The 14,487-nt window shown below is 34.0% G+C and overlaps 1 protein-coding gene across 1 annotated transcript in view; it reads left to right on the forward strand.

The window, feature by feature from the left end:
- Positions 1-5,484, forward strand: part of LOC118186030 (CD151 antigen-like) — a 37,649-nt gene extending 32,165 nt beyond the window's left edge. Inside the window, exon 6 of the mRNA XM_035356013.2 lies at positions 5,036-5,484. Coding sequence (XP_035211904.1) covers positions 5,036-5,188 — 153 coding nt within the window. The 3' untranslated portion in view covers positions 5,189-5,484. The remainder of the gene's footprint in view (positions 1-5,035) is intronic.
- Positions 5,485-14,487: the final 9,003 nt, after the last annotated feature.

The raw sequence follows: 14,487 nt of genomic DNA on the forward strand, positions 1-14,487 counted from the left end.
CGGGCAATCAAAGCCCAAACCTCCTAGTAGCAAAACATTAGTTAAAAAATAAAAGGATAATTGGTTGCAAAGACTACACAAGCACTCTCACTAGCAAGACAAAGCAAAAGGAAAGAGAAGAAAGAAAATAAGAAACCAACACAAAATAAGGGATGTAAAGTAGAAAAAAAAATATTATCTCAAACACGCACACATCACGCCTACACACCACGAAGTTTGCGGTAATTGGAAACTATCGCCAAATTTGTCAACTCTTTTAAGATTATCCAGGCTTCCAAATAGAACCTTTATGGGATAAAAATATGAAAATTTCTAGAAAGAACTTCTCCTCAAATGTCTTAAATAAGAGAAAAAGTCAGTGTGCTGCTTAAATGTTTTCTTGAGTGCATTTTTAGCACAAGGGGAAAGAATTGAAATTTTACTGTGTTACTCTATACAGATTACTCTATAGTATAACTTAGTCTGCCATTAATTACTTTTAACATGCACTTCCAATTCTTTTATTCTCGAATTTTGGGATTTTTAATTGTGCACTTCGGAAGAAAATAGTCCAGATATTACTAATAGTATAATTTCTGTTTTACGAATGATGTTCCGGCTAAGTATTTAGCGACATCCAAAATATCTTTTACTGTTCCACAATTATTGATTGAACATGTATAATTTCGCTTTTACTAATGTTGCGTGCGTACGGGTCCGTAATAGATTGAGTGCTCACAGCTCCGATGACAGGTTGATAAAATTTATTTTACCAAAGGAACACTTTAAAGTTCTGAAACTTTTCACAGAATTACTCGTACAGGTGTTCACAGCAACACAGGATACTACCAGTAGTTGCATTTCAAACTGCTAAGAACTTAACGCTCTTTAGGCGAAGCTTTCAGTCCTCTGAAATTGCTCTGAACTAAGAACTCACAACAAACACTGAGGCCAGACTGTGTCTCCGACCTTATAGTTTTCACTCGGCCGCCGAGATATTTCTAGTACTTTCTGCTTCTCAAAATTAGTAGAAGGCATATTAAGGGCGAATACAGTTACAGTTATACAAAACATCAATTACAATTATACAATTACAACACCTATTACGGTAATACAGGGATCGAACCAAAATGTCGCCAAGTTTGGCGACTATTTGGGTTCGATAGTTTGGCGATTTCTTTCCATAATATTTTCGCCAAATCGGTTTGATAATTTGGCGATTTCTCGCAAAAGTAGCGAGATAGCCCCATTTACTCGATGTTAAATAGACTTGCAACTGTATTTCCACTTTTCGGAAAGCTTCGCTCCTTTAGATTTTACTAAAGGATTTTACTATGTTACATTATACTAAAGGAATACAGTAATTTCACATATAATTTCACTAAAATTATCTATTCTATGTACAAAATTCGTAACACTAGCTTCCTCTCGCTCTTCCAACTTTTAAAATTACAAACAAGACTCTGTTGCTTTGGAGATTTATTCGCATTGCCTACCCGGGTAATTACTTGAAAAAAAGTGTAACGTAAATTTTAAACTATCTTAATGTATTTATAATGTAGTTATAAATAAAGAGTCAATGCATTTTGAGGGCTATAGATTTTTAATCGTTGAAGTTTTTAGAGGAACTCATTTGGCTTCCAGTTTGCATAGCGCATATCAATGCATGTAGGATGCTACAATATGCGTACTTTTTGAATATCGATTTTTGTTGCTACCCAAAAGTATAGAACTTTTTATAGGGTTTTACAACTTTTTCCTAGTTTTTTATAACTTTTCGTTAGTCCAACGATGTTATACTATTAATTGAGATCTATATCTTGCAGACATGTAAAACATAATACCAGAAAGGAGAATCTGCTGTGCTTTGAAGGCTGGCGTAGTTTGGTTATTTGATTATGGCAAAGCATGTTAGGGTTATCTGTCTATAGGGAAGGATACCTTCGTATTAGACGAAGTCATGAGAATAGTTACTACAAGTCCAGTAACAGACTCTCTTTTTTTCTCTTTTTTTATTTAATGGATTGAGTAAATCAAGGTAGAATATTCAAAGCAACTACTAATTAAACAATAACTCCCATAGAATTGCTGTTTCGACAAATAAATTAAAATAAATTATTTCTATAACAATGATATTAACACTGATTCCGGAATATTAGAAAACCGAAGTCTTACATAACCTGTATGCTTAAAATACCGAAATGCCTTTCCCTGTCCATTATTTCTCCAGTCCGTATCTTCCTCCCCGTCCATTAACTCACAAAAAGGTGTAAATATTTCAAATGACATCCTTTCTTCCTCCTAACAAAGGAGCTTCCATTAGCCTTTCAGGACACGCTGTCTTCAATAAACTGATACAATGCATTTGGAGAAACTGCACCTGCTACTGCATACCTTAGGGGGGAGGAAGAAAACAACATCGTAATTTCAGCCGGTTTTGGTGATTGAATAAAGAGTAGGCTCAGGCGTTTTGGCCTCCAAAGAGTTGACTAAATCAGCGTTTTCACACAGGGGTCCACAAGACCTGAAGGATTCAGAATCTACACGAAAACAATTATATTTCAGGGATATATAATATTAACTAAGGGGTTCTTGATGAAATATTTAAAGTACTGAGATTGCATGTAAATATCCCTTTTTATACGGAGCAGCTAAAATGTATGTCATTGTTTTTCCATCATCTTATCCAGGGAAATATGGTTTTAGTCGTATAACACAGTTATTAACAAAGAATGAATCATCTTGATAGAGCAGGAAGAGGTGATCGTCGTCTAACTTTCATAAAATCTGAGTCAGATATTAACATGCTAATATTAGCTGCAGAGAATTTCCTTTGTAAGGCCTACTTATTAAATAGGATCCTATTCAATGGCTTTAGGAAAAATTTTATATACCGTATTTCCTCAAGTAATTTCCCACTTTTTTAAGCAATCGAAAATCGAGATAGAGAAATTACATGAGTACAGTGCTCATCGTTTATTTAACTCATTGGTTAATAAACTTAGCCGCTTATTGCGTTCGAATTTCCAGAACAAAATGAATAGTAATTGTCTTCCGAAGAACACACTAAGAAAATAATAAATGAAAAGTAGTCGCGGATAAAATTCTGTTAGCTATTACAGTATTATTTCTTTAAAAGAAACCTACATTCCAGTAAGAATACATATTAGTATTAACGTTATACACTGGTGTGCAAAACTTAAGAACGAGACGGTTTTTTTCAATATAACTTTCCCAATCAACAAAAGCTTTCCCAAAAAACACATTTAATACCGTAAGATCCCCAATACGTAAGGACATGAGTAATGTAAGCAACACTTACTAAAAGAGAAATCAGAGGGATAAAAAGAAGCTTTATTGAAAAAGTAGCATGGAGCGCAATGCGACTGAAGGCCGAAACATCCCTGTGATGGGTGTCCAGCAAGAAACATCCGGTCTTTAATAGGGGATATGATACCTGTCCCTTTCAATGATGTTCGAGGGATGATTGCGGCTTCCCCGCTCTCTCCAGATGAGTATGCGATGAGAATCGCTCAGACTGAATCTGCTCTCATCTGTAAAGAGTACTCGTCCCCATTCATTGTCTCTCCAATTCCGGTGTTTCCGGCACCACAGAGAACGCCTTCTCCGATGGGCAGGCTTTAGAGGTACACACCGTACAGGGCGTCGTGCAAACAGACCACCACCGTGCAGTCTTCTGGCCACGGTAAAACGCGATATCGGTCGTCAAGTCGCCTGTGTCGTGTGTCTAGTGATTTCTCCCGCTGTCTGCCGCCTGTTTCTTCTGTCCTGTAAGGCAATATACCGGTCATCTGCGGGTGTGGTTCCTCGTGGACGACCACTACTAAACCCCCGGATAGCTGTTCCTGTAGTTTGAAATTGTCTCCAAAGTCGTAAAACGATGCTGTGAGCAATTTCGAACACTTGTCACACTGCGGCCTTTCTCCAACTTCCCAATGATTCGACCTCGGGTAAAAGCATCCAGATGTCGTCTAACAGATTGATTATTCGCCATTTCTCGCTGAGGCAGCAACTCGGTGTGATTTTAACTGCTATACGGCGTGCAATCTCTTTGCGAGAAATACTGATCTTACACCGACAACATGCTTTATACTACTCAGACACTCCCCCATTACGTCTACCTGCATATCTGCGCATGTGCTACCGTACATCACCTTACTTAATCTCCTGATTGGTCTTTCTGTCCGCTCTGCCTCTTCGTTCAGCTGATACGCTAATTTTTCGACTTCGTCCTTAATTTTTGCACACCAGTGTAATAGCTAACAGTAATTGGGTCGACGTCCAACTCAATTACGTTGCAAAGCTCCAGGAGTACCTTACATGAATAAATCTTGACGCAGTTCCCAAGAGGGACATCGGAAGAACCCAAAAGAAGGAGAGCGAGTAACAGACCTGTGTTTCGAAAGACTGAATTCATCAGCAACAGATAAAGCTGATGAGCTATTTTTTAATAACATTTTAAAAACCATGTTCGGAAATTTTCCAAAATGTGAGAATACCTGCCACTTCCGTGTAGCTCAGCGAAGAATCTGCATAAAATATGTTTCAAAAAATTAATGGTAGGGGTAATAAAATGGATGAAATGCTAATACAAAAGTGCAAATACAAGCTCAATACACTGAATAAAAATTAAAATAATCAAGAAAATACAATTTAGCAATAAACTAACCCTCAGAGGAAAAAGGTACGTACAATAGAAGAAGGCGAATATTATGCGAATCTTTTTGATATTTTCAGAGCTTAGCACTAAAACGCAAGGGGGGGATACGCAAGAAAATACGCTTTGTTGCTTGAAATAGTATTATTCCGGGTAAAGTAATTATTCCATAAATTCTTGGGAAAATGTACGTAAATCAGCAAATGGCTTCGTAAAATTGTTTCTTCTTCATTACTAGAACCTTTTGTTTTTCCTTATTTTCAAGCACTACCACTAGCTATTAATAAAGATTAAAAATTACTGATATTTTTAATATAAAGTTCTGTTTTTACCATATGCTTTTTCTGGATATTATAATTCTTTTTAAAATTATTTCAGGGTTGTGCAACGAAAATGTTGTCTTACATAAGGAAAAAAGCTGGGATATTTGGTGGCATAGCTCTACCCATTTTGTTGGTACAACTTCTAGCCCTGCTGGCAGCTGGTTGTCTCATCAGAAGTTTAAAAATGGACTCCGGATACGAGATGTAAAATACACTTACTTAATACACCCAATTACTGATTTGAATTTTGTAAGGAACATTATGAGCTAACGCAGGACAAGTGATAAGAAATTATGCAAGAGCCTGCCAAAGAAACGATGACATACTCGATACTTAACATTTCGAGTAAACATAGCCTGATGGGATTTCTTTCATTATTTTAATGCTTACTGCCAAAAAAAAACGCATAAAAATTGTAATGCACTTACTTTTTATATGTTTCTGATTTGAGTGTAATATTGATATTTTTGTGTCTTTTATAAAATAATCCCTTTTGTTTTATAACTTCTGTACTTCATTTTCGATTTGAACACATAATATGAAAGGTTTTCAGTATTGAGAAAAATATTAAACGTTTCTGAAAACATTAAAATTCCAATTTATATTCTTTTTTTAGAAAACCTTAATTAAAAATGCTACCCAGTCAGTCTGTAGAAGACAAAAATTATTGGGAAATATAAGAAAAAGCAGAACATTGTTTATCCGAACTAAAGAATGCTGATAATTATGCTTTCCAATTAAATAAAAGTAACAATTTTTGACAAAAATAAATACATTAAACGCTGCGAAAAATGGCAAACTAAGTGAAATAGAGCGCAAGAAAAACAATGTTAATTAGGATGCATTTTATTTTAGCAGAAGTTCTTTTAGCAATTGCATACTTATCGCGTTTTTCAGCTGCAACAAAATGAAAGACAAGTACCTCAAACCGCATAAATCAATTCTTCATCTTTTCATTATCCTTACTTCTCTTTCATTATGAAGGGAGTCATTATTAGCTACTAGTAAGTTCTCGAAAATTCATTCATCTTTCTTTTTGCTTGCAATGCTCTTCTTTCATTTGGTTATAGTTGAAAAAGCAGATCGTGTTTGAATAGCTGGCTAAAATGAAATCAATAATAATTTTATCATTGTTTTTCTTGATATCAGGTATAAGATTGTTATCCTTCATTCTTGGCTAAAAGAAAAGTAATTGAAAAATGAATATGAAATCTATTTTGTGCTATACTGTGCGCCCAAATAACACATTTTATGTTCTTAGTTGTATGTCGTATTTCAGATGTTGTGGTATACTGATATATGGCATGTTTTTGTCATAATTTGGTATCTTCTAGGGTTGGAAAATTCTAGGTATTTTTAACAACTTCATGTCACTTGAGAAAGATTACAGAAATGGAAAAATGAAATCCGTTTTTGAGAAGTATATGTTTTAGATCTTTTAGCTATATTTTCAAATAGATTATCACTGAATACCTGTAGGTGCATTTGAACTGGTGAAAGGTAGTGCGATTTCGTCCATGCTTTAGACTGGTGATTTACTTGTTTAATTATTTGAATGCGACAAAGTGTTAATGTTGGCTGTCTGCCTAAGGAAAGGTGATTTTGTGGCAAACTTCTCGAAGTAAATTCACTCGTATTTATGTTATACAGAAGAAAACTGCATAAATAACTCCGCTGCCAGTTCGTTTGCCAAGATCCGAACTCTGTTCGAACTATCAGAACTATCAGAAATACCAGTGACCGCTTGGTGACTGGCATTTTTTTATGATGATAGCATGTATGGTATTTTAAATGAATGGTAAATAATTTTCCAAGCTGGGAGTATTTCTCAGATTTTGCTTCTTTTATTAAAAATTTTCTCATTTTTTCACCTATTATCGTTTTGAATATAGCTTTACAGCAATGATATTAGGTAAAATTGCATCATTGCACAGTATTGGTATTCATAACTTCTTATTTCAAAAGTTAAGAAAAAGTTCAAGTGAAACTGAATAACTTTTTATTAAACTGAGTAAACTGATAACCATTTATTTTTAGATTATAAATATATCTGTTTTTGATGGAAGAATAACTGTAAGAGTATGGATACCCATAAGTGAGTTATCCTTGGACTAGTTTGGAAAATTATCATACTTGATTCATTATACATATTATGCAAATTAAATATTTTACAAAGTCTACATCTTATATACGAAGCAGCAGCTCTTAACTTGTTTAAAATCCCCCGTCTCTTAGCAGAGGGAGATCTGAAATCTGAAATCCGAAAATCTGAAATCTGAGGAAAATTTCTCGACCTGCGTTTTCTGTTAATTCCGTTTCTGCTAAGGGGGAGCCAATCGCAAAATGTGCACTCAACCGAGAAATGTGGTTGCTTGCTTATATCGCTTCATGAACAGCTGTGCAATGTTTAATGTACGCAATCCTAAGGTTTTGCGCGACGCCGAATTTATGAAATTATCTAATATTTTTTTTTATTTTGTCAAGCGAAACCTTGACAGAATTGCACAAATTCGGGGACGCGCATACATTCGGCATCGCGCTTAATAGTACATATATATATATAATCGAAATAGAAATTGAAAAGCTAACAAGTAATGTGACGTAAGACCTATTTGGTCTTAAAAATGTTTTGCGCAAAATGCTGCAAAAATATGAAACAATAGGAAGAAATATTGTATATATATATATGTGGGAAATCATACCGTCCAATGCTGAATTAGAATACCAGGATTATGACGTCATCAGTATAGCATCACCCAGCGCAGTAAGAATCATCCCAGACAGCGCTGAGACCTGGTCGAGAGTGGATGGCAGACGTGAGCAGACGGCTCACACGTCTTCAAGAGTTTACGAACTTTAATTGTGCTTTCGATGTTATGCCTTTACATCATTATGTTAATCCTGCATACCGTTAACTTCATCTTTATTTACTTTTATTTCTTTCTATTAAATAAACCATTTAACTATTACTTCGTGCTCTCATGCTGTGAATTAAGTCAAATTCTACATATATATATTATACTATATGATAAATTACTATTATTACAACTTCGTTTTTTTCATGAAGCTTTATGTATTGCTACGGTTGCCGTCATCTTTCTTTCTTTCCGCCGACAGCGAGGCTGGCACTAAGTGGGCCACGCCACCAAATAAAGCACCCAAAAATCTTATGACAAGAAGGCATGCCTGAAAATCACCCCCAAAAACTCATAACAAGAGGACATGGTTGAAAGGACCCAAAATTTTCATGGCAGGAAGGCATGGTTGAAATCACACTGCTAGATTAAACTTAGTTTCACTTGAGCCTATTTATCTTTCCTAGACTACAGACTAACTACCATACAGCTTTACCTTAGGATACAAGACTACAGGAATATTAATAAATAAACACAATAATCGTAAAATCAACATTCTTTTACTGTACCGAAGCTGGAATTTGCAAAACTAAAATGTTAACAGAACTCAACAACCACTTCTTGCAGGCTGAGTAAACTACAATAAAAATTTAAAAAGCAAATAATAGAATCAAATGAATATACCAGCTCTTAATTAAACAGAATCTCTTACGCAAATAACTAGCAAAAACCAGAATTCATCAAAAGCCTAGCACAATCTACCGCGACAGTTGAAATGTGAAAGCTGTTGTGTTACTGGCTGAGTCAGTAATAATATTCACAGTCTAACTTACATTTTTGCTCTATAAACTTTCCAACTTCCAAATGCAGAAAAGACAGACATAACAAATAATGTATTAATTAAAACAAACCATACAATGTGATCCTAAAAAAAGCTGAAAAAGTTAAATTAAACATCATATATAAGTGAAGCGAAATGAGTGGAAACATTTTACTCATTATGTTTAGGAAATATATAAAAAAAAATTATGTATATATAAGTAAATATATAAAGCGGTTACGCTATTAGAATTAAAGTACCAGCTAATGAAAGCAAAAGTAAAAAGTTTGTGAGACGAATTATTTCTCATCTAGGAGATTTTTTCTCTATTAACTAGGAGTATCACAGCCGAAATCAAATTAAAATATTTTTTCATAGGCTGCAATCCTGGCACAACTAAAAAAAATACATATTTTGAGTGAGTTATAACCATTCCCAACGTTGTAAAATTGTCTTTTTTTTTTTTTTTTTTTTTTTGAGGCAGCAGCATTGGCATATATTTTAGTTCAGTAGAGCACTAAGAGACGAGTAGTGTCTCTGTCTCATTCTTTGATCTCTCTCGTACATTAGCTGCAATACTGACACTTCTCAGCTTACGCTAGATGATTTTACTGATGTAAAGGATCTCACAGGTGAAAAATGTCAACATTTTATTGCAAATTCTAACAATGACACTTATAGATTTCAACGACTTTTCTATACTGAAAGTAGGAAAACAGTCACTGGATTACTTCTTTCATAAAACTTCTTTTAAAGAAACATATTTTAACAATGTCGCTGTGAAGGTCTCCAGACTCAGGACCTTTTCAGTCCTTCCAGGAAGAAAGATTGGAAAAATTTTACAACATACCTTTTGCAATATCTAAGAAGAAATTTGACGATGTGCTAAGTTTATTCGCTAGAAATGCAATACCAAGCTGTTATTCAGCATTTTACAACTTAAAATTTGAATCATAAAAATAGGTACTATTCTAAAAGTTATATGTTGTTCTTGGTGAATTGCTCATTTCCTTTTGAGTTTTAATTAATGATGTAGCACTGAAACATTAGAATTGATTTATGGCATTATTGAAGCCCGTAAACGATTTATAACAAGTTGACCTGATAGTTACTCAAACTGAAATTAACAGAAACTAAACTGCTGCTATCTTCTTGGTAGAGTCAAAAGTTTATGAGTACAGATTTCAAGCATATTGAATATATTCACAATACAAGCAGAATCTCTCTTAAACCTTGTCTTCTGCTGTTCATTTACATGCGAATGATTAGCGCAAACAAATCCTTTCCTGTAAGCTAGTTCAAACAGCAGGAATATAAAGTAGCGTAAACAGCCAGTCTGACACCTTTAAGTGAAACTAGAGTTCTGTTTTTACTTATACTAATTTGCATTCTGGTAGAAGTTGGTGAACGGAAGAAATACAAAATAGCCAAAATAATAAGGTATTTTATGTTGAAATCAATCTCTTGATTTAAACCTTTACCATAACTTCTTTCCATAGACCTCACCAGAATGCAAACTAAGTTGTAGAGTCAAATTGCCCAGATTACTCTGGGGATAATATTATGCCCAGAGTTTTGAGTATTTCAAAGACACAGCTTTTGGCAGTATCATCTACAGTTTACTTTCTATCTCCCAGCTTTTCCAGCGAATATTCAGGTTTTAGCCATTCTGCTAACCGGCGTTAAAACGCGCTATTAAAATACTGATCTGTCTCAAGTAGGCCAATTCTGTAGTTTCCGATAATATGAGTTTGAAGTTTCAAAGTGTGTTATTTTAAATATTAGCAAGCGACAGACTTTATTTTTATGCATAAATTGAGCTTTCTGTTCATTTAAAGATTTAGTAAAAGGATTATTTACAACCTTCTTAGAACTTTGTCATAATATATTATATGGAGTGATAACTCGTTTTTCAGTCTAATAAGGTCAAAAATACTTTGTGTGTATCCGACGCCATTACGACCCTGTAAACTTGTTAGTTAACTAAAATCCTACAAACACGTCTTAACTAAATACAATAAACCTTAAATTTATGATATTTATAGCATACTAAAATAAAATTTTCCTATTTTCATTTTTATCTGTTATCTGAAACGCATGGCTTAAATAAATAAATTGGAAAATGACATTCTTGTCGCGTGGCGAGAAGAGGAATATAGCACTAAAGCTGAGAACTCTAGTCCAGAGGATGCAATATTTTTTCTATTATGCTTTATTATGCGTCATTGATGCAAGCGGAAAAATACTGAGCCGTTATCGCATTGAGATTACAGAAAGTATGCCAAAACCTCCATATCATCATAACCGCAGGAATAAAGAAACAAATAAACACACAAACAGAACGTCTGGCTTTGCATCATTCATGGAGCAGAAAAGATCCAGCTCTTGATCATCAAAAAGAAATATCATCAGCAGTCAGGAAGGGTCAGTAGAATGTCCTCTCTGCCATTCGTCATTTTTTATTCATGCGTCGACATGAATGCATTTGACCCAAATATATTAACTCCCGAGAAATATAAATATATCAGATGCATTTTTTGTATGTGTGTATGCGTGTGCGCGCTAAATTTCAGAAGTAATATTTTGCTTCAATTGAAGGGAAGATAATTTTTTGAAATAATCTCCACTAAATGTACCTGACAGTGCGACCATGCAACAAAAATTTCTGGTGCTAACTTATGCAAAAAAATATGCTACATATGGGGGAAAAGGACTAAATTTACATTTACTTTTTCTTTACTTTCTTTAGGACATTTTACGATATTACTTTTGTACTATTATATACCTAAATTCTTACATTTACTTTTTCTTTACTTTCTTTAGGACATTTTACGATATTACTTTTGTACTATTATATACCTAAATTCTTTCTTTTTTTAAGTGCTTCTACAGTCTTCAATAGAGACCCTGCTCTATTCAAAATCTTCCATAGCTATTTTATTGAATGAATTATGGGAAATTCAAGAAAAGGCCATCATAATACAAAACCAGTCTTATTTGCTCACTTCAGCATCGCTTAAACCTTTCAATAAATTATCTTGGTGTTTTTTTTTTTTTAATATAGCTAAGACTTAAATGTAGATGGTATTTATATAAATGCTCTTTTTTTCAGTCTCATCTAAACTCATTTCAGCAAGAACTTCTACTGGCACCCTTAAAAAGTACATTGTAAGATATCTTCTCCTCTTCCCTCCCCCGTGCCTTCGTGGTATAATTAAAAACACATCTGACAAGCATCCAAGAGGTACGGAGTTCGAATCTCGGCTAGGGTATTCTTCATTTATGTTCCGATTAAACCTAATAACTCTACAGATGGCGCCAGAATTGAACGCCTGTCTTCTCAGTCGTCACTTTAAGTGTGAGGGGACAATGCATGGTATTTTCTCCCTCCTTCATGATATAATTGGAAACAAAACTTAGGAGTTGCGAGGTTCTGAATTCAGACCTTGGTAAGGTCATATCTGATTTCTCATGTTTCCTGATTCAAAAAACCCTAATGATTGTACAACTTTATGTCTAAAAACGAAGCATTACCAACTAGATTCTTTTCTCACTTATTATTATTTATTACATATTAAAATTCCATAAATTATTTCTCATGATCATTTTCATTTTATTCCTTACTGATAAAATTAGAAGAAGACAATAGATATTTAAACAAAAAGAGCAATGAATTTGCTGTTTATGGTAGGTTGAATTTTAAGAAGAGAACATGTACTTTAATTAAGAATCCTTCTCAACAAATTCTAATTTTTTTTTAGTTACTAATTATTACTGACATCAGTTCATGTCGATCAGAAAACATCACATCAAAAACGTCATAATATGAGGTTGAATTTTAATATCATTCAATGTTACTCACATATTTCACTTTAATTAATCGAAGCATTCCTGTATCAAGGAATTTGCACGTGATTTTAACTGAATTTTTCCCTATCAGATTGTACGCGCAAAATGGGATTTACACGTGCAATTTGATAGGGAAAATATTCGGGATTTAAGAATTCATACGAATCACCAAGCATGTAAGAATTATTCTCGAGAATTGGAAATCCCGAACTACACAAAACGGCAGTTCTCAAGTATTCAAGATTTGCCGCGAACAGGCTGGCAGATTATGGATAATGATTTCGAGCATACATTTACATATATAAGAACAGTGTGGTATGTAATAGGGGAAAGTAATGTTGCTTTCTTACATTAAATTCACACAAATTAATTTTTAACACTTTTTTATTTTTAATCAATAATGTAATCACCCTCGTTATCAACAACCTTTTGCCACCTAGTGTGCAGATTTTCAATCCCCGGAACGATATAAATCAATTGGTTTTTGAGTAAAATATCTCAAGATGGCGTTTTAGACATCATTCAAAGTTTCAAATTTTTTGGCCCTAAAAATGTTGTAGGGATCGGAATAAATGGAAATCCGAGTGTACGATATCGGGCGAATATGGTGGGTGATGCAGCACTCCCATCCCAATTCATTGCATTTTTTCCAGTGTCCTTCTTGCATTGTCGTGTTGCAGAATGATGCTTTTTCTATTGACAATCGCCGGATATTTTTCGACTAAAGATTGGTTCACTCGATCTAATTGTTCACAATAAAGATCTGCATTAACAGTTTGTCCAGGTTTCAGCAATTCAAAATGAACAATTCCCAAATACTCCACCAAACACACAGAAGCGCTTTTTTGGGATGTAAAAACCTTTGTAACCCCTATTAAAACTGCCTTTTGCGTTTTGGATTATCATATAAAAACCCATTTTTCGTCTCCAGAAATCAAATGATCAAAAAACGGTTCTGTATGGTGCCGTTGAAGCAATACGTTGCATGTGATGGATCGGTTGGCTTTGTTCTCTTCGGACAGATTATGGGAGACTCCAACACCTGCTTTACTTATTTTTCCATTCTGCTTTAAATGTTGTTGGATGGTCGGCCAAGGTTGGTTAAGAGTGTTTGACATGGATTTGCTTCCAGTTCTGCCCTTAACATGTTGTTGTCGACATACGCAAAAATGACAGTACTTTCCGGTCCCCTATTACTTCGATGTACAGAATTTCTATACATAGAAGGCCAGTTTAGAGCATTTGTTGATGTGGCGGATTGCGCAGTTTATTTTATTCAGCATATATAAAGAAATATATACTGAAATACAAACAACAATTATTTCAAGGTATTGTTTGTTAATAAGTACACTGCACAAAAAAAGGGGGCAGTTCTCGCGACTTTATAATATGTATTAGATTTATATATAGCATTATTTTAATATAGACATTTTGACCCCAAATCGGGCTTTTTCTAAAATGACACGCCACTTTTGCCTAAATCTTAAATTTTTTAAAATTTGGTACGAAATTTGAGGAGAAATTCAAAAATTTATATTAGTGCAGTTTTTATCAGTTTGCGCCAAGAATAATTCACCTGGCGTACTTCTTATTTTATACCAACCTATTTTCCTTTCCTTTATTTCATTGTAAACGAACGGGAAAAAGGCATCGTTCATTATTTCAAATATTTTTAACGAAGTGCGTAAACCACATTTGGCGTTATTATCGTTTATAACAAATGTACTAAATTTCAAAACGCTACGGTATGTAAACTCACGTATATCCTAGAAAGTTTTGAATAAAAACTCGAATGTTTTGCAGGTATGCTTAGAAAGGCATCTACTTTAAGATGATGGTAAAACATTTATAGGTCATAACACAAACTTTTTTCGAAAAATTTATAAAATTTATTTAAAAATACAAATTTTATAAATAAGTCATAAAAATGGGCAAATTTTATTTGGAATGAACTTAAATTTCGAATTCTGGAAGAAGGAATCA

The sequence above is a fragment of the Stegodyphus dumicola genome, chromosome 2 (assembly GCF_044657685.1).
Source record: "Stegodyphus dumicola isolate Sdum_Otavi_A_Nest chromosome 2, ASM4465768v1".
Lineage (NCBI taxonomy): Eukaryota > Metazoa > Arthropoda > Arachnida > Araneae > Eresidae > Stegodyphus > Stegodyphus dumicola.